This window comes from Phasianus colchicus, chromosome 3 (genome assembly GCF_987193195.1).
Source record: "Phasianus colchicus chromosome 3, bPhaCol1.hap1.1, whole genome shotgun sequence".
Lineage (NCBI taxonomy): Eukaryota > Metazoa > Chordata > Aves > Galliformes > Phasianidae > Phasianus > Phasianus colchicus.
The window spans coordinates 95,140,395-95,164,783 of NC_143438.1; the positions used below are offsets into that span (position 1 = coordinate 95,140,395).

General features: G+C 61.6%; 2 protein-coding genes across 4 annotated transcripts in view; both read left to right on the forward strand.

The window, feature by feature from the left end:
- LOC116241279 (cytochrome P450 11B, mitochondrial-like) overlaps positions 1–615 on the forward strand; it is a 53,282-nt gene extending 52,667 nt beyond the window's left edge. The window contains exon 9 of the mRNA XM_090138308.1: positions 432–615. Within this exon, the coding sequence (XP_089994434.1) occupies positions 432–545 (114 nt within the window). The 3' untranslated portion in view covers positions 546–615. The remainder of the gene's footprint in view (positions 1–431) is intronic.
- A 3,851-nt stretch (positions 616–4,466) lies between these two features.
- DGAT1 (diacylglycerol O-acyltransferase 1) overlaps positions 4,467–24,389 on the forward strand; it is a 46,759-nt gene continuing 26,836 nt past the window's right edge. The window contains exons 1-6 of one of the 3 annotated variants that reach the window (XM_090138240.1): positions 4,467–4,766; positions 9,393–9,480; positions 16,380–16,420; positions 18,472–18,557; positions 20,408–20,460; positions 23,524–23,629. In XM_090138240.1, the coding sequence (XP_089994366.1) occupies positions 4,501–4,766; positions 9,393–9,480; positions 16,380–16,420; positions 18,472–18,557; positions 20,408–20,460; positions 23,524–23,629 (640 nt within the window). In that variant the 5' untranslated portion in view covers positions 4,467–4,500. The remainder of the gene's footprint in view (positions 4,767–9,392; positions 9,481–16,379; positions 16,421–18,471; positions 18,558–20,407; positions 20,461–23,523; positions 23,630–24,389) is intronic. The other 2 variants (XM_090138239.1, XM_090138241.1) reach the window with 2 other exon arrangements.

Genomic DNA, 24,389 nt, shown 5'->3' on the forward strand with positions numbered 1-24,389 from the left:
ACCCCCCCAATTTTGGGCTCCTCCCCTTTTAGAGTCCCTTCCCTTTCCTCCCCCCACAGTTTTGGGGACCCCCCCCAATTTTAGGGACCCCCCATTATTTGCTCCCCCCCCATTTCCCGCCCCCCCATTTTGGGGTCCCCCCAATTTAAGGGACCCCCCCAATTTTAGGCTCCCACTCTTTTAGGGTCCCTTCCCTTTCCTCCCCCCCATTTTTGGGGACCCTCCCATTTTTAGGGACCCCCCCAATTTTGGTGTCCCCCCCTTTTCCTTCCCCCCCCCCATTTTAGGTTCCCCCCCCCCCTCCTTTACATCCCAACTTTTAGGATCCTCCTGCTTTCAGTTCCCCCTTTTTAGACCCCCCCCCCCTTCAATTTTAGTGTCGTCCCCCCCCCCCAGTTTTTCTGCTGACCCCCCCCCAATTTCCCCCATAGGTTCTGCAGCATTTTTCGGTGGAGTCTCAGAGCTGGGAGGACCCCCCCACCATTTTCAGCTTCGTCCTCATGCCTGAAAAAAGCCCCCCCCTCCTCTTCCGGCCCCTCCCCTGACCCACACTTATGGGGCAGAGTTTGGGGGGGGGTCACCATTTATTGCCCCCCCCCTCTGCTCTCCATTTCCGGCCCCCCCTCTGCCCCACACTTATGGGGTGGGGGTCCAGGAGATCACAATGTTGTGCCCCCACCCCTCAATTTCCAGCCCATCCAACCCCATTGACCCACACTTATGGGGCAGAGTTTGGGGGGGGTCACCATGTTATGCCCCCCCCCGACCCACACTTATGGGGCAGTTTGGGGGGGGGGGTCACCATGTTCTGGCCCCCTCCCCTCCTGACCCACACTTATGGGGCAGACTTGGGGGGCACACCGGGCTCCCCCCCCCCCCATCAATTTCCCACTCCCCCCCCCCCCCCGGTCCCACTGCTGACCCCAATAAAACCCCACAGTGCCGACCCGGATTTGGGGCGCGGAAACCCCAAAAAGCTCAGCTGGTTCTTGTCTGTGGGGCGCTTATGGGGCACAGGGAATCTATGGGGCACTTATGGGGTGCTTATGGAGCGCTTATGGGGCACAGGGAATCTATGGGGCGCTTATGGGGCACACATGGGGCACAGAGAATCTATGGGGGCACTTATGGGGCGTTTATGGGGCACAAAGAATCTATGGGGCACTTATGGGGCGTTTATGGGGCACAGAGAATCTATGGGGCGCTTATGGGGCACAAAGAATCTATGGGGCACTTATTGGGCGTTTATGGGGCACAGAGAATCTATGGGGCACTTATGGGGCACACATGGGGCACAGAGAATCTATGGGGTGCTTATGGGGCACAAAGAATCTATGGGGCACTTATTGGGCGTTTATGGGGCACAGAGAATCTATGGGGCACTTATGGGGCACACATGGGGCACAGAGAATCTATGGGGCACTTATGGGACGCTTATGGGGCACAGAGAATCTATGGGGCGCTTATGGGGTGCTTATAGGGCACACAGCACCTATGGGGCGTTTATGGGGCACAAAGAATCTATGGGGCACTTATTGGGCGTTTATGGGGCACAGCGAATCTATGGGGCACTTATGGGGCACACATGGGGCACAGAGAATCTATGGGGCACTTATGGGGCGTTTATGGGGCACAGAGAATCTATGGGGCACTTATGGGATGCTTATGGGGCACAGAGAATCTATGGGGCGCTTATGGGGTGCTTATAGGGCACACAGCACCTATGGGGCGTTTATGGGGCACAGAGAATCTATGGGGCATTTATGGGGCACATATGGGGCACGGGGTACGTATGGGGCACTTCTGGGGCACTTCTGGGGCACAGAGCATCTATGGGGCACTTATGGGACACTTATGGGGCACAGGGTATCTATGGGGCACTCACGGGGCATGGAGCATCTATGGGGAACTTGTAGAGCTCTTATGGGGCGCTGATGGGGCACAGAGAATCTATGGGGCATTTATGGGGCACTTATGGGGCATGGAGCATCTATGGGGCACTTATGGGGCACATATGGGGCACTTCTGGGGCATGGAGCATCTATGGGGAACTTATAGGGCACTTATGGGGTGCTTATGGGGCACGCAGCATCTATGGGGCATTTATAGGGCACTTATGGGGCACAGAGCATCTATGGGGCACTTATGGGGCACACAGCATCTATGGGGCGCTTATGGGGCGCTTGTGGGGCATTTATAGGGCACTTATGGAGCACGGAGCATCTATGGGGAACTTATAGGGCACCTATGGGGCGCATATGGGGCACGCAGCATCTATGGGGCACTTATGGGGCAATTATGGGGCACTTATGGGGCATCTATGGGGACCTTATGGGGTATGTATGGGGCATTTATAGGGCACTTATGGGGCATGGAGCATCTATGGGGCACTTATGGGGTGCTTATGGGGCACAGAATCTATGGGGACCTTATAGGCCCCCCCACCTCAATGCCCCCCCACCCAATTGCCCCCACCCATGACCCCCCTTATTGCCCCCCCACCCTACGGCCCCCCAACCCCCCCATCACCCCTCACCCCTGACCTTTGACCCCATTGCCCCCCCACCTTGCCCCCATCTCCCCCCCACCCCATCACCCCCCCACGACCCCCTCAGCCCCCCCTTCTCACCCCCCCATTCCCCCCCAGCTCCCCCGATTGCCCCCCACATCCCCCCACCCCACCGACCCCCCCGTGCCCCCCCACCCCCGACCTTTGACCCCACAGCCCCCCCCATGTCCCCCCAACGACCCCCTACCCCACAGCCCCCCCGTTTTCCCTCATTACCCCCCAACCCCCCCACCCCTGACCTTTGACCCCATCGCCCCCAACCCCACCCCCCATCTCCTCCCCTCTTCAATGCCCCCCCACCCCACGACCCCCCACGACCCCCTCACCCCCCCTTACTCCCCCCCACCCCCCATTGCCCCCCATTTCCCCCCAGCCCCCCCCAACGACCCCCGACCCCATTCCCCCCCATCTCCCCAATGCCCCCAAACGCCCCCCCACCCCAACACCTGACCCCATGCCCCCCCATCGCCCCCCCCCACGCCCCACTCAGCCCCCCCATATCACCCCCCCGTTGCCCCCCATTACCCACAGCCCCCCCACCCCATTGCCCCCCTCCCTCCAACGACCCCCATTGCCCCCCATTCCCCCCCATCTCCCCAACCCCCCCCAAAAGCCCCCCCACCCCGTGACTCCTGACCCCACGCCCCCCCCATCGCCCCCCCCACACCCCACTCCCCTCCCACCCCCAACGACCCCCCACCCCACGCCCCCCCGTGACCCCAATGTCCCCCTCAGCCCCCATTACCCCCCCACTGCCCCCCATTACCCCCCGACCCCCCTGACCCCCCCAACTCAACGCCCCCCCACCCCATCACCCCCCACGACCCCCTCAGCCCCCCCTTCTCACCCCCCCATTCCCCCCCAGCTCCCCCCATTGCCCCCCATATCCCCCCACCCCACCGACACCCCCATGACCCCCACCCCCGACCTTTGACCCCATCGCCCCCCAACCCCGCCCCCCATCTCCCCCCCTCAACGCCCCCCCACCCTATCGCCCCCCCACGACCCCCTCACCCCCCCTTACTCCCCCCCACCCCCCATTGCCCCCCACCCCCGACCTTTGACCCCATCTCCCTCCCAACCCCACCCCCCATCTCCCCACCATCACCTCCAACCCCCCCAACGCCCCCCCGACCCTCTGACCTTTGCCCCCCATCCCCCAATGCCCCCCGATGCCCCCACCCCCCCAACCCCCCCGTGACCTTTGACCCCACTCCCCCAACTTCCCCCACTCCATTGCCCCCCCACACCCACCCATCCTCCCCCATTACTCCCCACGCCCCCACGCCCCCACACCCGTGACCTTTGACCCCGCACCCAGTACCCCCACCCCGTGACCTTTGACCCCGTGCCCCCCCATGCCCCTCACTCCCTTTACCTCCCCAGTGCCCCCCAGCCCCCCATCCCCCACCGACCCCCAATGCCCCCCCACCCCGTGACCTTTGACCCCAGTGTCCCCCACCCCCCCATGACCCCCTGAACCCCCCAGTGCCCCTCACCCCTTGACCTTTGACCCCATCCCCCCAAAAAACCTCCCACCCCATAACCCCGCCCCTCCCACCTCCTCCCCCTCCCATTGGCCCACCCTCCTCCCACCCCCCCCTCCCATTGGCTCCCTCTCCCCTATTGGCTCACCTTTCCCTCCCGTCCTTCCCATTGGCTCGCTTTCCCCACCCTCCTCTTTCCCTATTGGCCAACCCCCGCGCAGGGGACGCCGGGATTTGTAGTCTTCCCTCCCTTCTTTCCTAGCGGCCGCGCAATGCATGCCGGGAACTGAAGTCCCGACTCCTCCCCCACGTGGGGATGGGTGGGATTTGGAGGGGGGGGGGGGGGGGGAAGAAAACGGGTGGGGGGAAGGGGGGGGCGGGCGTTGCCAAGGTTACAAAGGGCCGAAGGTTCCGCTACGGTGGCCGGGAGGTGGCTGATAAGGAATGGGTGAACGCGGAACGGCGGCGGCGAACCCTGGAGGCGGGGGGGGGGGCGGCGGCGGCGGCCCCGGGGGGACCCGGAAACGGCGGGGTGGGGGGGGGGCGAGTGGGGGGGCGACGACCACCGCCTCCACCGGCAGCAGCAGCAACAACAACAGGACCCCCCCCCACCACCACCACACATCAACCGGCACGGGAAACGCTGCCTCCCCCTCCGCAACGACGCAGAGCGGGGGGGATGGAGGTGTTGAGGAGGGGGGGGATTTCAGGTAATGGGGGGGGGGGGGGAAGTGGGGGGGGTGGGGGGGGGAATGGGAGGGATTGGGGGCGGCTGGGGAGAGGGGCTGGGGGGTATTGGGGGGGGCTGGGGGAACGGGGGGGCAATGGGGGAGGCTGGGGGGGACTGGAGGGGGCTGGGGGGTATTGGGGGCACTGGGGGGGGGGCTGGGGGGGGGCTGGGGAGAGGGGCTGGGGAGAGGGGCTGGGGGGGTATTGGGGGCACTGGGGAGAAACAGGGGTAACGGGGGGTACTGGGGGGGCGAAGAAGGAGGACTGGGAGGACTGGGGGGGGGTAAAGGGGGGGGGCTGGGAGGACTGGGGGGTATTGGGGGCACTGGGGGGACTGGGATAACGGGGGAGGGAATGGGGGGGTTGGGGAGAGGGTCTGGGGGGGTATTGGGGGCACTGGGGGGGAATGGGGGGGCACTGGGGGAGGCTGGGGGGGGATTGGGAGGGTATTGGGGGCACTGGGGGGGGGCACTGGGGAGAAAATGGGGGGGGACTGGGGCGAAAGGGGGGGACTGGGAGGACTGGGGGGGCTGGAGAGAGGAACTGGGGGTATATTGGGGGCTCTGGGGGGGGGATTGGGGGGGTATTGGGGGCACTGGGGGGCTAAGGGGGGGCTGGGGGGGGCTGGGGAGAGGGATTGGGGGGATATTGGGGACACTGGGGGGGGCACTGGGGGGACTGGGGTAATGGGGGGTGTGAAGGGGGGGGACTGGAGGACTGGGGGGGCTGGGGAGAGGGACTGGGGGATATTGGGGGGGACTGGGAGGGATATTGGGGGCACTGGGGGGGACTGGGGTAACAGGGGGGGACTGGGGGGGCGAAGAGGGAGGACTGGGAGGACTGAGGGGGGCTGGGGAGAGGAAGTGATGGGGTACTGGGGGCTCTGGGGGGGGGGGGTGGGAGGAGTATTGGGTGCACTGGGGGGGGCAGTGGGGGGAACGGGGGGGAGGTTGGGGGGGGTACGGGGGGGACTGGGAGGACTGGGGGGGGCTGGGGAGAGGGACTGGGGGGGTATTGGAGGCACTGGGGTAAAGGGGGAGGGACTGGGGGGAGCAAAGGGGGGAGACTGGGAGGACTGGGGGGGGGGGACTGAGTGGGTATTGGGGGCACTGGGGGTGGACTGGGAGGGGACTGGGGGAATGGGGGAGGGAATGGGGGGCTTGGGGAAAGGGTCTGGGGGGGTATTGGGGGCACTGGGGGGGGACTGGGAGGACGGGGGGGGCTGGGGAGAGGGACTGGGGGGAGCGAAGGGGGGAGACTGGGAGGACTGGGGGGGGGAAATGAGGGGGTATTGGGGGGCACTGGGGGGGCTAACGGGGGGAACTGGGGGGGTAAAGGGGGAGACTGGGAGGACTGGGGGACTGGGGGGGGACTGAGGGGGTATTGGGGGCACTGGGGGGCACTGGGGGAACGGGGGGGGACTGGGAGGACTGGGGGGAGCTGGGGAGAGGAACTGGGGGGTATTGGGGGCACTGGGGGGGGACTGGAACTGGGGGGGCACTGGGGGGACTGGGGTAACGGGGGAGGGAATGGGGGGGGTTGGGGAGAGGGTCTGGGGGGGTATTGGGGGCACTGGGGGGGAATGGGGGGGCACTGGGGGAGGCTGGGGGGGGATTGGGAGGGTATTGGGGGCACTGGGGGGGGGCACTGGGGAGAAAACGGGGGGGGGACTGGGGCGAAAGGGGGGGACTGGGAGGACTGGGGGTACTGGTGGGAGGACTGGGGGTACTGGGGGGTTAAGGGGGGAGACTGGGAGGACTGGAGGGGGCTGGGGAGAGGAACTGGGGGCACTGGGGGGGGACTGGGAGGGGTATTGGGGGCACTGGGGTGGGCACTGGGGGGAATGGTGGAACGGGGGGGTACTGGGGGGCAAAGGGGGGGGCTGGGAGGACTGGGGGTGCTGGGGAGAGGGACTGGGGGGGGCACTGGGGGGGGCACTGGGGGACTGGGGGGGGACTGGGAGGGCTGGGTGGGGGATTGGGAGGGACTGGGCGTGCGGCTGGGGGGGTATTGGGGGCACTGGGGGTGGACTGGGGGGACTGGGGGAACGGGGGGGGACTGGGGGGGCAAAAGGGGGGGCTGGGAGGACTGGGGGGGCTGGGGAGAGGGACTGAGGGGGCAGCGGGGGGGGATGGGGGGGACTGGGGGGGCTGGGTGGGGACTGGGGAGAGGAATTGGGGGATATTGGGGGCAGTGGGGGGGCACTGAGGGACTGGGGGGGACTGGGAGAACTGGGGGGGGGACTGGGAGGGCTGGGTGGGGATTAGGAGGGACTGAGGGTGCGGCTGGGGGGGTATTGGGGGCACTGGGGGGGGGCTGGGGGAATGGGGGTGGGCTGGGGGCACTGGGGGGGGCTGGGGAGAGGGACTGGGGGGGTATTGGGGGCACTGGGGGAGGTAAAGGGGGGGGTTGGGAGGACTGGGGGGATATTGGGGGGGTACTGGGAAGGGAGTGGGAGTAACTGGGGGTACTGGGAGGGAACTGGGAAGGACTGCGGGGGTACTGGGAGAGACTGGGGGGGGTACTGGGGGGGTACTGGGAAGGACTATGGGGATACTGGGAGGGACTGGGGGGGACTGGGAGTGACAATGGGATACTGGGAAGGAGTGGGGGTGTGGGGGGGGGGAATGGAGTGAACTGGGAAGGACTGGGGGGGTACTGGTAAGGACTATGGGGGGACTGGGGGGGTACTGGGAAGGACTGGGGTGGTACTGGGCTGGGGGGGGACTGGGAGGGAACTGGAGGGATACTGGGAAGGACTATGGGGGTACTGGGAAGGACTGGAAGGAAACTGGGGGGGACTGGGAGGGAACTGGGGATACTGGGAAGGACTGTGGGGGTACTGGGAAGGACTGGGGGGATACTGGGCTGGGGGGGGGACTGGGAGGGGACTGGGGGGGTACTGGGGGGTACTGGGAGGAAACTGGAAAGGACTGGGGGTTACTGGGAGGGAACTGAGGGGATACTGGGAAGGACTGGGGGGGGTACTGGGAAGGACTATGGGGATACTGGGGGGGGACTGGGAGGGAACTGGGGGGGGACTGGGAGGGACTATGGGGTTACTGGGAAAGAGTGGGGGTGTATGGGGGGGGGAGTGGAGCGAACTGGGAAGGACTGGGGGGGTACTGGGAGGGAACTGGGGGGATACTGGGAAGGACTATGGGGGGACTGGGGGGGTACTGGGAAGGACTGGGGTGGTACTGGGCTGGGGGGGGACTGGGAGGGAACTGGGGGGATACTGGGAAGGACTGGAAGGAAACTGGGGGGGACTGGGAGGGAACTGGGAAGGACTGGGGGGGGTACTGGGAAGGAACTGGGGAGGTACTGGGATGGACTGGAGGGAACTGGGAAGGACTGGGGGAGGGACTGGGAGGATACTGGGAAGGACTGGGGGGGACTGGGGGGGGGCACTGGGAGGGAATTGGGGGAGGGGACGATTTGGGGCAATTTAGCCCCCCCCCCCCCCCCCAGGTGTCACCACATTCAGGACCCCCCCCCCACAATTTGGGGTCAATTTGAGGGAATTTAGCCCCCCCCCCTCAATTTAGGACCCCCCCCCAGATTGTGGCTCCCCCCCCCCCCAATTTGGGATTAATTTGAGAGAATTTAGCCTCCCCCCCCCAATTTAGGACCCCTCCCCAAATATTGTCCACCCCCTCCCCCCCCCCAATTGTGACCCCCCTCCCCCCCCCCAAGCTGTCACCACTTTCAGGAGTGACCCCCCCCCCCAATTTCCAGTCAATTAGGAGGAATTTATGGCCCCCCCCATTCCAATTTAAGACCCCCCTCCCAATTTAGCCCCCCCCCCAAATTGTGTCCCCCCCATTCCCCCCCCCCAGTTGTCACCACATTCAGGACCCCCCCCCACAATTTGGGGTTAATTGAGAGAATTTAAACCCCCACCCCCCCCCCCCCAATTTAGGACCTTCTCTCTAATTTAGGAGCCCCCCCAGTTTAGGCCCCCCCCAAAATTTCCCCCCCGGCCCCCAAATTTTCCTCCCCCCCAGCTGTCACCACATTCAGGACCCCCCCCCCACAATTTGGGGTCAATTTGAGGGAATTTAGCCCCCCCCCAATTTAGGACCCCCCCCAGATTGTGCCCCCCCCCAATTTGGGGTTAATTTGAGAGAATTTAGGCCCCCCCCCAATTTAGGACCCCTCCCCAAATATTGTCCTCCCCCTCCCCCCCCCCCCAATTTGGGGACAATTAGAGGGAATTTAGCCCCCCCCCCCCCCAGTTGTCATCTCGTTCCCCCCCCCCGATGTCACCACATTTTTGAGCCCCCCCCCCAATTTGGTTCATTTTGGGGGGAATTTAGGACCCTCCCCAAATTGTGTCCCCCCCCACATTTGTGTCCCGCCCCTCCCCCCCCGATGTCACCACATTTTGGAGCCCCCCCCCCCAATTTGGGGTCAATTTGAGGGAATTTAGGCCCCCCCCCTTCCAATTTAGGACCTCCCCCCCCCCCCCCAAATTATGTATCGTCGTCCCCCCCCCTAGATGTCACCACATTTAGGAGCCCCCCCCCCAATTTGGGGTCAATTTGGGGGTTTAGACCCCCCCCCCAATTTAGGACCCCCCCCCAAATTTTGTCCCCCCCCTCCAGGTGTCACCGCCTGCAGGAGTCGCTGCTGAGCTCAGCCAGCGGTTACAGCAATTACCGCGGGGTGCTTAATTGGTGCGTCGTTATGCTGGTGAGTGGCGGCCGCTTAATTGCGCTCATTAAGGCCCAGGTTCGTTAGCGGGGAATTGAAAGTGGGGGGGGGGCGAAAGGGGAGGGGGGTGAAAAAAGTCTCGGGGTGACACAATGGGGTTCTATGGAGTGAAAAAAGTCACAGGGGGCCGCAATGGAGTTTTAGGGAGTGAAAAAAGTCCCAGTGAGACACAATGGGGTTTTGTGGGGTGAAAAAAGTCCCAGGGGGCCACAAGGGAGTTCTGTGGGGTGACACAGTGGAGTTTTATGGGGTGACATAGTGGGGTTCTATGGAGTGAAAAAAGTCCCGGGGTGACAAAATGGGGTTCTGTAGAGTGAAAAAAATCACAGGGGGCCGCAATGGGGTTCTGTGGGGTGACACAGTAGGGTTCTATGGGGTGAAAAAAGTCCTGGGGGGCCACTATGGGGTTTTATGGGGTGATACAATGGAGTTTTATGGGGTGAAAAAAGTCCCAGGGAGAAACAACAGGGTTCAATGGGGTGAAAAAAGTCCCAGGGGGGTCACATAATGGGGTTCTGTGGGGTGAAAAAAGTCCCAGGGAGAAACAACGGGGTTCTATAGGGTGAGAAAAGTCACAGGGGGCTGCAATGGGGTTCTGTGAGGTGAAAAAAGTCCAAGGGAGCCACAATGGGGTTTTGTGGGGTGACACAGTGGGGTTCTATGGGGTAACACAATGGGGTTCTGTGGAGTGAAAAAAGTCTCAGGGAGAAACAATGGGGTTCTATGGGGTGGCACAGGGGGGTTCTTTGGGGTGAGAAAAGTCCCAGGTAGCCACAGTGGGGTTCTATGGGGTGACATAATGGGGTTCTACAGGATGAAAAAAGTCCCGGGGGGCCATAATGGAGTTTTATGGGGTGACACAATGGGGTTCTGTGGAGTGAAAAAAGTCCCAGGGGGGCCTCAATGGGGTCTGAGGGGTCACACAATGGGGTTCTATGGGGTAAAAAAAAGTCCCAGGGAGTCACAGTGGGGTTCTATGGGGTGAGAAAAGTCCCAGTGAGACACAATGGGGTTCTATGGAGTGAAAAATGTCCCGGGGTGACACAATGGGGTTCTGTGGGGTGAGAAAAGTCCCAGAGTGACACAATGGAGTTCTATGGGGTGGCACAGTGGGGTTCTATGGGGTGACATAATGGGGTTCTATGGGGTGAAAAAAGTCCCAGGGGGCCACAATGGGTTTCTATGGGGTAACACAGTGGGTTCTATGGGGTGACACAGTGGGTTCTATGGGGTGAAAAAAGTCCTGGGAAGACATTGGGGGTTCTGTGGGGTGAAGAAAGTCACAGGCAGCCACAATGGAGTTCTATGGGATGACACAATGGGGTTCTATGGGGTGAAAAAAGTCCCTGGGGGCTGCAATGGGGTCTGAGGGGTCACACAATGGGGTTCTATGGGGTGAAACAATGGGGTTCTATGGGCTGAAACAATGGGGTTCTGTGGGGTGAAAAAAGTCCCACGGGGCCACAATGGGCTTCTATGAGGTGAAACAGTGGAGTTTTATGGGGTGACACAATGGGGTCCTATGGAGTGAAAAAAGTCCCAGGGTGACACAATGGAATTCTGTGGGGTGAGAAAAATCCTGGGGGGCCACAATGGGGTTCTATGGGGTGGCACAAGGGGGTTCTGTGGGGTGAAAAAAGTCTCAGGGAGACACACTGGGTTTCTATGGGGTGACACAATGGGGTTCTGTGGAGTGAAAAAAGTCTCAGGGGGCCGCAATGTGGTTCTATGGGGTGGCACAATGGGGTTCTGTGGGGTGAAAAAAGTCTCAGGGAGAGACGCTGGGTTTCTATGGGGTGACACAATGGAGTTCTGTGGGGTGAAAAAAGTCCCAGGGTGACACAAATGTGAACCTCAGGGTGACAGAAGTGTCGTTCAGGGTGAGTCCTTGGGGTGACAAAAGGCTCCGGGTGACACAAAGGAGTCCATGGGGTGACACTGAAGGTGTCCTTGTGGTGACAGATGTCTCAGGTTGACACTTAGAAGTCCTTAGGGTGACACGAAGGTGACCTCGGGGTGACAAAAGTCTCAGGGTGACACAGAAATCCATCCAGGTGATACCAGCGAGTCCTTGGGGGTGACAGAAGTGTCAGAGTGACACAGATGGGTCCCTTCAGGGTGACACAAGTCAGCTGGGGTGACAAAAGTCTCAGGGTGACGCAAAGGAGACCCTTAGGGTGACAGAGGTCCTGGGGTGACAACAGGGAATCCCTCAAGGTGACAAAAGTTGACAAAAGTCTGAGGGTGACAGAGAGGAGTCCTCAAGGTGACACCGATGTGCTCCTCAGGGTGACAGAAATCTCGGCGTGACACAGAGGTGTCTATGGGGTGACACAGATGGGTCCTTCGGGGTGACAGGTGTGAGTCCTTGGGGTGACAAAAGGCTCCGGGTGACACAAATGGGTCCCTTGAAGTGACACGAGTTGAGTCTTTGGGGTGAGCAAAGCCTTGGGGTGACAAAGGGCTCAGGGTGACACAAACGAGTCCTTGGGGTGACAAAAGTCAGGGTGACACAAGTGAGGCCTTCAGGATGACAGGAGCTGTCGGGTGACGCAGATGCGTCCTTTGGGGTGACAGGAGCTGTGGGGTGACAGAGAAGTGTCCTTTGGGGTGACAAAAGTCTCAGGGTGACACAAAAGAGTCCTTTGGGTGCCGAAAGTCTTGGGGTGACACAGTGGAGATCTTAGGGTGACAGAACTCTCAGGGTGACACAGATGTGTCCCATGGGGTGACAGAAGCTGTAGGGTGATAGAGACATGTGCCATGGGGTGACAGGAGCTGTGGGTGACATACATGTGTCCCATGGGGTGACAGAAGCTGTAGGGTGACAGAGACGTGTCCCATAGGGTGACACAGGCGTTGGGGTGACACAGATGTGTCCCATGGGGTGACACGAGCTTTGGGGTGACACAGATGCATCCTTTAGGGTGACACAAGCTATAGGACGACTGAGATGTGTCCCTTGGGGTGACATGGGCTTTGGGGTGACACGGATGTGTCCCATGGGGTGGCAGGAGCTGTAGGGTGACAGAGACGTGTCTCATGGGGCGACACAAGCTTTGGAGTGACACAGATGTGTCCTTTGGGGTGACACAAGCTGTAGGGTGTGACAGAGACCTGTCCCATGGGGTGACAGGAGCTGTGGGGTGACACGGATGTGTCCCATTGGGTGACATGAGAGTTGGGGTGACACAGATGCATCCTTTAGGGTGACACGAGCTGTAGGATGACAGAGATGTGTCCCATGGGGTGACACAAATGTGTCCCTTGGGGTGACAGAAGCTGTAGGGTGACAGAGACGTGTCCCATGGGGTGACACGAGCTTTGGGGTGACACAGATGCATCCTTTAGGGTGACACGAGCTGTAGGGTGACAGAGATGTGTCCCATAGGGTGACACTGGCTTTGGGGTGCCACAGATGTGTCCCATGGGGTGACAGGAGCTGTGGGGTGACACAGATGTGTCCCTTGGGGTGACATGAGGTTTGGGGTGACACAGATGCGTCCTTTAGGGTGACAAAAGCCTTGGGGTGACACAATGAAGACCTTGGGGTGACAGAACTCTCGGGGTGACACAGATGTGTCCTTTGGGGTGACAGTTGTGTCCCATGGGGTGACACAAATTTGGGGGGGCTGTAAGTTGAGCCCTCAAGGTGACAAGAGCTTTGGGGTGACACCGAGCTGCCAGGTGACACCAGGGTGACCCCGAGGGTGACATGGGTGGGGGGTGGGGGTGATAGATGAATCAGGGTGACACCCACAGGGTGACACAAGTGGGTGCTGGGTGGGGTGACAGATGGATCAGAGTGACAGCAGTGATCCTGGGAGGGTGACACGAACTCTTGGGGTGACACCAGTGACCCTGGGGTGTGACACCCATCCTGGAGGGGACGTTTGACCCGGGGAGGGTGACATGTGACCTGGGGGTGACACCATTGACCTCAAGGGGTGACACAAAGAACCCTGGGGTGACATGAGTGACCCTGGGGGGGTGACACCCATCTTGGAGGTGACATTTTAGCCCTGGGGGGGGGTAACACAGGGTGACAACAGCGATCCTAGGGGTGACACGTGGCTCTGGGTGACACTTGACCCAGGGGTGACACGAGTGACCTGAAGGGGGTGACATGTGGCTCCAGGTGACACCAGGGACCTTGGAAGTGACACAGTGACCCTGGGGGGGGGGGGGGGTGGCACCCATCCTGGAGGGGACATTTGGTCCCTGGGTGGGTGACACATGGATCAGGGTGACAGCAGTGACCCTGGGGGGGTGACATGTGGCTCTGGGTGACACAGTGACCCTGGGGGGAGGTGACACGAGGCTCCAGGTGACACTCAACCCCCAGGGGTGACACCAGTGACCCTGGGGTTGGCACACATCTCAGGGTGACAGCATTGACCCTCGGGGGGGGTGACACGGGGATCAGGGTGACACAAGTGACCTGGAGGGGGTGACACATGGCTCCAGGTGACACCAGAGACCCTGGGGGTGACAGCAGTGACCCTGGGGGGGGGTGACACCCATCCTGGAGGGGACATTTGATCCCTGGGGTGGTGACACGTGGGTCAGGGTGACAGCAGTGACCCTGGATGGGGTGACATGTGGCTCTGGGTGACACCAGGGACCCTGGGGGTGACACAGTGACCCTGGGGGGGGTGACACCCATTCTGGAGGGGACATTTGGCCCTGGGTGGGTGACAGAAAGCCTGGGGGTGACAGCAGTGACCTGGAGGGCATGACACGTGGTTCCAGGTGACATCAAGGACCACTGGGGGGGAGGGTGACACCCATCCTGGAAGGGACAATTGCCCCCTGGGGGGGTGACACATGGATCAGGGTGACAGTAATGACCCTGGGGGGGGTGACATGTGGATCTGGGTGGCACTTGACCCCCAGGGCTGACACGGGTGACCCTGGGGGGGGGGGGGGTGACACAAGTGACGTGGAGGGGGTGACACGTGGCTCCAGGTGACACCAGGGACCCTGAGGGTGACACAGTGACCCCGGTGGGGGTGACACATGGCTCAGTGTGACATAAGTGACTTGGGGGGGGTGACAGATGGATCAGGGTGACAGCAGTGACCCTGGATGGGGTGACACATGGCTCTGGGTGACACTTGACCCCCAGGGGTGACACGAGTGAGCCTGGGGGGGGGGGGGGGGGTGACACATGGATCAGGGTGACACAAGTGACCTGAAGGGGGTGACACGTGGCTCCAGGTGACACCAGGGACCTTGGAGGTGACACAGTGACCCTGGGGGGGGGGGGTGACACCCATCCTGGAGGGGACATTTGGTCCCTGGGGGGGGTGACAGATGGATCAGGGTGACAGCGGTGACCCTGGGGGGGTGACGTGTGACCTGGAGGGGACCCCTGGGGGCAGGGGGGGAGGGAGAGGGGGTGACACAAATCCTGGGGGTGACAGCAGTGACCCTGGGGGGGTAACATGTGGCTCTGGGTGACACTTGACCCCCAGGGGTGACACAGGTGACCCTGGGGGGGTGACACGTGGCTCCGGGTGACACCAGGGACCTTGGAGGTGACACAGTGACCCGGGGGGGGGAGAGGGGGGTGACACCCATCCTGGAGGGGACATTTGGTCCTTGGGGGGGGGGGGGGGGTGACACAAAAGCCTGGGGGTGACCCCCACCCCCCCGATGGTGGCAGTGGTGTCACCTTGGGTGGGGGGCGACAGGGGAAAAGGGGGGCGGAGGGGGTTAAAAGGTGACATTTTGTGGTGTCACCTTGGGAGGGGGGGGCAGAGGTGACATTTTGCATTGTCATCTGGTAGGAGGGGGGGGGGTGACATTCTGTGGTGTCGTTTTGGGGGGGGGGGATTGGGGACATTCTGTGTTGTCACCCAGTGGGAGGGTGGGGGGGTTGGGGAGGTGACATTTTGTGGTGTCACTTTTGGGGGGGGGGAAGGGGGGACAGAGGTGACATTTTGCATTGTCACCTTGGGGGGGGGGGGGTTGGGGAGGTGACATTTTGTGGCGTCACTTTTGGGGAGGGGGCAGAGGTGACATTTTGCAGTGTCACCTTTGGGGGGGGGGGCGGGGGGGCAGAGGGTGACATTCTGTAGTGTCACCTTGAGGGGGGGGGGGAAAGGGGGGGCAGAGGTGACATTTTGAAGTGTCACCTTTGGGGGGGGAGGCTGGGGACATTCTGTGGTGTCACCCGGGGGGGGGGTGGGGGGGTTGGAGAGGTGACATTTTGTGGTGTCACCTGGGGCGGGGGGGGGGCAGGTGAGATTCTCTGGTGTCACCTTGGGGGGAGGGAGGTGACATTTTGTGGTGTCACCTTGGGGGGGGTTGGGGACATTCTGTGGTGTTACCCTCTGGGGGGGGGGGGGGGGGTTGGAGAGGTGACATTTTGTGGGGTCACATGGGGGGGGGAGGTGACATTCTGTAATGTCACTTTGGGGGGGGGCAGAGGTGACATTTTGTGTCACTTGGGGGGGGGGAAGTGACATTCTGTGTTGTCACCTTGGGGGGGGGGTTGGAGAGGTGACATTTTGCATTGTCACCTGGGGGGGGGGGAGGGGAGTGACATTCTATAGCATCACCTTGGGGGGGGGGGGGGGCAGAGGTGACATTTTGTGGTGTCACTTTGTGTGGGGGGGGGAGGGGAGGGGGCTTTGAGGAGGTGACATTTTGCAGTGTCACCCAATGGGTGACTCAACCCCCCCGGCCTTGTCGTGTCCCCCCCCCCCCCCCATTTTGTCCCTTTGCCCAGAAACGTGGCGGGGTGACGCAACCCCCGGCCTTTGTCACCCTGTAATGGGGGGGGGGGGGGGTTGGGGACATCGGGTGACATTGGGTGACATTGGGTGACATCATTGGGGTGACAGCTGCGCACTTTGTCTGCCCCCCCCCAGGTATTGAGCAACGCTCGGCTCTTCCTTGAGAACCTCATTAAGTGAGTAATTAATGGGGGGAGGGGGGGGGGGGGGAGGGGAATAAATTGGGTGCCCACCCGGATCCATGAGGTCACGTGACTTTTGGGGGGGGGGTCATCACGTGACCCTCAAGGTCACCCCAAGCTGTGTCCCCCCCCCCGACCCCCCCCCAGATTCCTTGAGAACCTCATTAAGTGAGTAATTAATGGGGGGGGGAACAAATTGGGTGCCCAGCCATATCCACGAGGTCACGTGACTTTTTGGGGGGGGAGGGGGGTGGTCACGTGACCCTCAAGGTCACCCCAAGCTGTGCCCCCCCCCAAATTCCTTGAGAACCTCATTAAGTGATTAATTTACGGGGGGGGGGGGGGGAACAAATCAGGTCCCCACTCGTATCCACGGGATCACGTGACTTTTTTTTTGGGGGGGAGGAGGTCACGTGACCCTCAAGGTCACCCCAAGCTGTGCCCCCCCCTGGCCCCCCCCAAGTTCCTTGAGAACCTCATTAAGTGAGTAATTAACGGGGGGGGGGGGGGAACAAATGGGGTGCCCACCCGTATCCACGAGGTCACGTGACTTTTTGGGGGTGGTCACGTGACCCTCAAGGTCACCCCAAGCTGTGTCCCCCCCCCGACCCCCCCCAGATTCCTTGAGAACCTCACTAAGTGAGTAATTAACAGGGGAGGTGGGGCACACAAATGGGGTCCCCAGCCATATCCACGAGGTCACGTGACTTTTTTTGGGAGGGTGGGTTCATCACGTGACCCTCAAGGTCACCCCAAGCTGTGCCCCCCCCCCCGACCCCCCCCCAGATTCGTTGAGAACCTCATTAAGTGAGTAATTAACAGGGGGGGGGGGAACAAATGGGGTCCCCACCCGTATCCACGAGGTCACGTGACTTTTGGGGGGGGTGGTCACGTGACCCTCAGGGTCACCCCAAGCTGTGCCCCCCCCCAAATTCCTTGAGAACCTCATTAAGTGATTAATTAACGGGGGGGGGGGGGGGGGGGAACAAATCGGGTCCCCACTCGTATCCACGGGATCACGTGACTTTTTGGGGGGGGGGAGAGGAGGTCACGTGACCCTCAAGGTCACCCCAAGCTGTGCCCCCCCTGACCCTCTCTAAGTTCCCTGATAACCTCATTAAGTGAGTAATTAAAAGGAGGGGGGGGACAAATGGGGTCCCCAGCCATATCCATGAGGTCACGTGACTTTTGGGGGGTGGTCACGTGACCCTCAGGGTCACCCCAAGCTGTGTCCCCCCCCTCCCGACCCCCCCCGGCTTCCTTGAGAACCTCATTCAGTGAGTAATTAACGGGGGGGGGGGGGGGAACAAATGGGGTCCCCATCCGTATCCACGAGGTCACGTGACTTTTTGGGGGTGGTCACGTGACCCTCAGGGTCACCCCAAGCTGTGTCCCGCCCCGACCCCCCCCCAGATTCGTTGAGAACCTCATTAAGTGAGTAATTAACAGGGGAGGTGGGGCACACAAATGGGGTCCCCAGCCATATCCACGAGGTCACGTGACTTTTTTTTTGGGGGGGGGGGGTGGTCACGTGACATTCAAGGTCACCCCAAGCTGTGTCCCCCCCCCGACCCCCCCCAGATTCCTTGAGAACCTCATTAAGTGAGTAATTAATGGGGGGGGGGTGTAACAAATGGGGTCCCCACTCGTATCCACGGGATCACGTGACTTTTTTTTTTGGGGGGGGGGGGGGGGGGTGGTCACGTGACCCTCAAGGTCACCCCAAGCTGTGCCCCCCCCGACCCTCTCTAAGTTCCCTGATAACCTCATTAAGTGAGTAATTAAAAGGAGGGGGGGGACAAATGGGGTCCCCACCCATATCCATGAGGTCACGTGACTTTTGGGGGGTGGTCATGTGACCCTCAAGGTCACCCCAAGCTGTGTCCCCCCCTGACCCCCCCCAAGTTCCTTGAGAACCTCATTAAGTGAGTAATTAAAAGGAGGGGGGGGACAAATGGGGTCCCCACCTGTCTCCACGAGGTCACGTGACTTTTTGGGGGTGGTCACGTGACCCTCAGGGTCACCCCAAGCTGTGCCCCCCCCAGGTACGGGATTCTGGTGGACCCCATCCAGGTGGTGTCGCTGTTCCTCAAAGACCCCTACAGCTGGCCGGCGCCCTGCCTGCTCATCGGTCAGCGGGGGGCGCATTTAGGGTGGGGGTCCCACCACTATGGGCTGGGGGGCCCGGTGTGGGGTGGGGGTCCTTATTTGAGGTGGGGGTCCTGCTGTGTGGTGGGGGTCCCAATTTGCGGTGGGGGTCCCACCAGTACGGGGTGGGGATCCCGGTGTAGGGTGGGGGTCCCAATGGGGGTGGGGGTCCCAATTTGGGGTGGGGGTCCCAATTTGGGGTGGGGACCCAATGTGGGTCAGGACGGGGGGTCCCAGTATGGGGTGGGGGTCCTGGTGTAGGGTGGGGGTCCCACTGTGGGGCTGGGGGTCCCAATTTGGGGCAGGGAGTCACTATATGAGGTTGGGTGGGGGGTCCTGGTGTGGGGTGGGGGACCCAAATGGGGGCTGAAAGGGGGGTGAGGGTCCCAATTTGGGGTGGGGGTCCTAGTGTGGGCTGGGGGTCCCAATTTGGGGCAGGGAGTCGTTCTATGGGGTTGGGTGGGGGTCCCAATTTAGGGTGGGTGTCCCACCAGTTTGGGGTGGGGGTCCCGGTGTAGGGTGGGGTCCCAATGGGGGTGGGGGTCCCGATTTGGGGTGGGGACCCAATGTGGGTCAGGACGGGGGGTCCCAGTATGGGGTGGGGGTCCCGGTGTAGGGTGGGGGTCCCACTGTGGGGCTGGGGGTCCCAATTTGGGGCAGGGAGTCGCTATATGAGGTTGGGTGGGGGGTCCTGGTGTGGGGTGGGGGACCCAAATGGGGGGGTGAAAGGGGGGTGAGGGTCCCAATTTGGGGTGGGGGTCCTGGTGTGGGCTGGGGGTCCCAATTTGGGGCAGGGAGTCGTTATATGGGGTTGGGTGGGGGTCCTGATTTGGGGTGGGGGTCCTGGTGTGGGGTGGGGGAGCCAAATGGGGGGTGGGGTGGTCCCAATTTAGGGTGGGGGTCCCAGTTTGAGGTGGGGGTCCTGCTGTGTGGTGTAGGGTCCCAATTTGGGGTCGGGGTCCCAATGTAGGGTGGGGGTCCCGGTATAGGGTGGGTGTCCCAATCTGGGGTGGGGGTCCCGATTTGGGGTGGGGGGTCAGAATTTGGTGGGGGGGGGATCCTGGTGTAGGGTTGGGGGACCCAATTTGGGGTGGGGGTCCTGGTGTTGGGTGGGGATCCCAGTGTGGGGCTGGGGGTCCCAATTTGAGGTGGGGGTCCTGCTGTGGGGTGGGGGTCCCAATTTGGGGTCGGGGTCCTGATTTGGGGTGGGGGTCCCACTGTGGGGCTGGGGTGAGGGTTCCAGTGTGGGGTGGGGGACCCAATTTGGGGTGGGGGTCCCGGTGTGGGGCTGGGGGTCCCAGTTTGGGGCAGGGCAGGGGGTCCAAGTATGGGGTGGGGTGCTGCTCTGGTGTGGGGTGGGGGTCCCGATTTAGGGCAGGGAGTCACTATATGGGGTTGGGTGGGGGTCCCAATGTGGGGTGCAGGACCCAGTTTGGGGTGGGGGTCCTGATTTGGGGTCGTGGTCCCAGTGTAGGGTGGGGGTCCTGGTGTGGGGCTGGGGGTCCCAATTTGGGGCAGGGAGTCGCTCTATGGGGTTGGGTGGGGGTCACAGTGTGGGGTGGGGGTCCTGGTGTGGGGTGGGGTCCCACTGTGGGGCTGAGATCCAGCTATGGGGCAGAGAGTGGGGCTGGGGGTCCCTCTATGGGGTGGGGGTCTGGTTATGGGGTTGGAGTGGAGTCCTGCTATGGGGATGAGATCCAGTTATGGGGCAGAGCTGGGGGTCCCCATATGGGGTGGGGGTCTGCTTATGGGGCAGGGCTGTGGGTCCGGCTATGGGGCTGTGGGGTCTCTGCCCCACACTTGTGGGGCGCTGACGTTTCCCCCCCCTCGCAGTGCTCAACGTGTTTGCAGTCGCGGCGCTGAGTCTGGAAAGGAGGCTGGCAGCGGTGAGACCCCAGCCCCACACTTAGGGGGCAGCCCCACAACCCCACACTTATGGGGCAGAGCGCAAACCCCACACTTATGGGGCAGCCCCACAACCTCACACTTGTGGGTCAGAGCCCAACCCTACACTTATGGGGCAGCCCCACAACCCCGCACTTATGGGTCAGAGCCCAACTCCACACTTGGGGTCAGAGCCCAAACCCCACACTTATGGGGCAGCCCCACAATCCCACATTTATGGGGCAGAGCCCAAACCCCGCACTTATGGGGCAGAACCCAAACCCCACACTTATGGGGCAGCCCCACCACCCTGCACTTATGGGGCGGAGCCCAAACCCCACACTTATGGGGCAGCCCCACCACCCTGCACTTATGGGGCGGAGCCCAAACCCCACACTTATGGGGCAGAGCCCCACCCTACACTTATGGGGCAGCCCCACAACCCCGCACTTATGGGGCGGAGCCCAAACCCCACACTTGTGGGGCAGCCCCACAATCCCACACTTATGGGGCAGCCCCAGAACCTCATACTTATAGGGCAGAGCCCCAACCCCACACGTGTGGGGCAGCCCCACAACCCTGCACTTATGGGGCAGAACCCAAACCCTGCACTTATGGAGCAGCCCCACAACCCCACACTTATGGGGCAGAGCGCAAATCCCACACTTATGGGGCAGCCCCACAACTTCACACTTATGGAGCAGAGCCCCAACCCCACAGTTATGGGTCAGAGCCCAACCCCACACTTATGGGGCAGCCCCACAACCCCACATTTATGGGGCAGACACCAAACCCCACACATTGCCCCCCATCTATAGGGCCGCGTGTCGGAGCGCTATGGGGCTGCCCTATACCTTGCCCCCCCTATAGGGCCACCCCATATATTGCCCCCCCTCTATATGGCTAGCGTCGGATCTCTATAGGGCTGCCCTATATATTGTTCCCCCTCTATAGGGCCACCCTATAACTTCCCCCTGTAGGGTCGCCCCATACCTTGACCCCCTCTATAGGGCTGCCCTATAACGCTCCCATCTATAGGGCTGCCCCATATATTGCCTCCCTATAGGGCTGCCCTATAACTCTGCTCATCTATAGGGCTGGTCTATATATTGCCCCCATCTATAGGGCCGCGTGTCAGAGCGCTATGGGACCGCCCTATACATTGCCCACCCCCCTTAGGGCCGCCCTATAATTGCCCCCCCTATAAGGCCGCCCTATACATCACCCCCCATCTATAGGGATGCCCCATACCTTGCCCCCCCTCTATAGGGCCACCCTATAATTGTCTCCTATTTATAGGGTTGCCTATCGAAGCGCTGTGGGGCCACCCTATACCTTGTTCCCATCTATAGGGCCACCCCATACCTTGACCCCCCTATAGAGCCGCCCTATAACTGTACCTTTATAGTACCGCCCTATAACTGCATCCCTATATTACCGCCCTATAACTGCTCCCCTATGTTACCGCCGTGTAACTGCGCCCCCTATAGGGCCACCCTATTACTGCGCCCCTATAGTACCGCGCTATAACTGCGCCCCCTGCAGGGCCGCCCTATAACTGCACCCCTATATTGCCGTCCTAGAAGTGCCCCCCATATTCCCGCCGTGTAACTGCGCCCCCTGCAGGGCCGCCCTGGAACTGCACCCCTATAGAGCAGCCCTATAACTGCACCCCTATTGTACCGCCCTAGAACTGCGCCCCCTGCAGGGCAGCCCTGGAACTGCACCCCCTTTATTCCCACCGTGTAACGGCGCCCCCTTGAGGGCCGCCCTGTAACTGCACCCCCTGTATTCCCGCCGTGTAACTGCGCCCCCTGCAGGGCCGCCCTGTAACTGCACCCCCCATATTAACCCACTGTAACTGCGCCCCCTGCAGGGCCGCCTTATAACTGCACCCCCTATATAACCCCATTGTAACTGCGCCCCCTGCAGGGCCGCCCTGTAACTGCACCCCTATAGAGCCGCCTTATAACTGCACCCCCTGTATTCCCGCCCTAGAACTGCACCCCCTATATTACCGCATTGTAACTGCGCCCCCTGCAGGGCCGCCCTAGAACTGCACCCTTATAGAGCCGCCCTATAACTGCACCCCCTTTATTACCCCATTGTAACTGCGCCCCCTTCAGGGCCGCCCTGTAACTGCACCCTATAGAGCCGCCGTGTAACCGCGCCCCCTTCAGGGCCGCCCTATAACTGCACCCCTCTATTACCCCATTGTAACTGCGCCCCCTGCAGGGCCGCCCTGTAACTGCATCCCCTATATTACCCCATTGTAACTGCGCCCCCTGCAGGGCCGCCCTAGAACTGCAGCCCTATATTGCTGCCGTGTAACGGCGCCCCCTGCAGGTCCGCCCTACAACAGCACCCTATAGAGCCGCCCTATAACTGCGCCCCCTATAGGGCCGCCCTATAACTGCACCCCCTTTATTACCCCATTGTAACTGCGCCCCCTGCAGGGCCGCCCTGTAACTGCACCCTATAGAGCCGCCGTGTAACTGCGCCCCCTGCAGGGCCGCCCTATAACTGCACCCCTATATTACCCCATTGTAACTGCGCCCCCTGCAGGGCCGCCCTGTAACTGCACCCCCCTATATAACCCCATTATAACTGCGCCCCCTGCAGGGCCGCCCTGTAACTGCAACCCCCGTATTCCTGCCGTGTAACTGCGCCCCCTTCAGGGCCGCCCTGTAACTGCACCCTATAGAGCCGCCCTATAACTGCGCCCCCTGCAGGGCCGCCCTGTAACTGCACCCCCCGTATTCCCGCCGTGTACCGGCGCCCCCTGCAGGGCCGCCCTGTAACTGCACCCCCCTGTATTCCTGCCGTGTAACTGCGCCCCCTTCAGGGCCGCCCTGTAACTGCACCCTATAGAGCCGCCCTATAACTGCGCCCCCTATAGGGCCGCCCTGTAACTGCACCCCCCATATTCCCGCCGTGTACCGGCGCCCCCTGCAGGGCCGCCCTGTAACTGCACCCCCGTATTCCCGCCGTGTACCGGCGCCCCCTGCAGGGCCGCCCTGTAACTGCACCCCCGTATTCCCGCCGTGTACCGGCGCCCCCTGCAGGGCCGGCTGTCTGAGCGCAGCGGCTCCGCGCTGCACGCCGTGCTGCTGCTGTCGGTGCTGTGTTTCCCCGCCGCCGTCGTTCTGGCCGTGCCGTCCAGCACCCCGGGTCAGCCGCGGGGCATTGTGGGGGATTCTCGGGGTGCCTATGGGGGTTATGGGGTTTATGGGGTTCCTATGGGGGTTATGGGTTTTTTTGGGGTTTATGGGGTTCCTGTGGGGGTTATGGGGTTTTTTGGGGGTTTATGTGATTCCTATGGAGGTTATGGGGTTTTTATGGGGTTTGTGGGGTTTATGGGGTTCCTATGGGAGCTTATGGGGTTTGTATGGGGTTTGTATGGGGTTTATTGGGGTGTTTATGGGGGTTATGGGGTTTTTATGGGGGTTATGGGGTTTTTGGGGGGTTTATGGGATTCCTATGGAGGTTATGGGGTTTTTATGGAGTTTATGGGGTTCCTATGGGGGTTATGGGTTTTTTATGGGGTTTATGGGGTTCCTATGGGGGTTATGGGGTTTATGGGGTTCCTATGGGGGTTATGGGGTTATGGGGTTTATGGGGTTCCTATGGGGGTTATGGGGTTTTTATGGGGTTTATGGGGTTCCTATGGGGTTTATGGGGTTTTTATGGGGTTTGTGGGATTTATGGGGTTCCTATGGAGGTTTGTGGGGTTTATGGGGGTTTTATGGGGGCCTCTGGGATTTTTTGGGGTTTATGGAGTTTTTAGGGGGTTTATTGGGGTTTATGGGGTTTTTATGGGGTTTATGGGGTTCCTATGGGGGCTTATGGGGATTTTATGGGGTTTATGGGGTTTTTTATGGGGTTTTATGGGATTTTATGGGGTTTTTATGGGGTTTTGGGTGCTTTTATG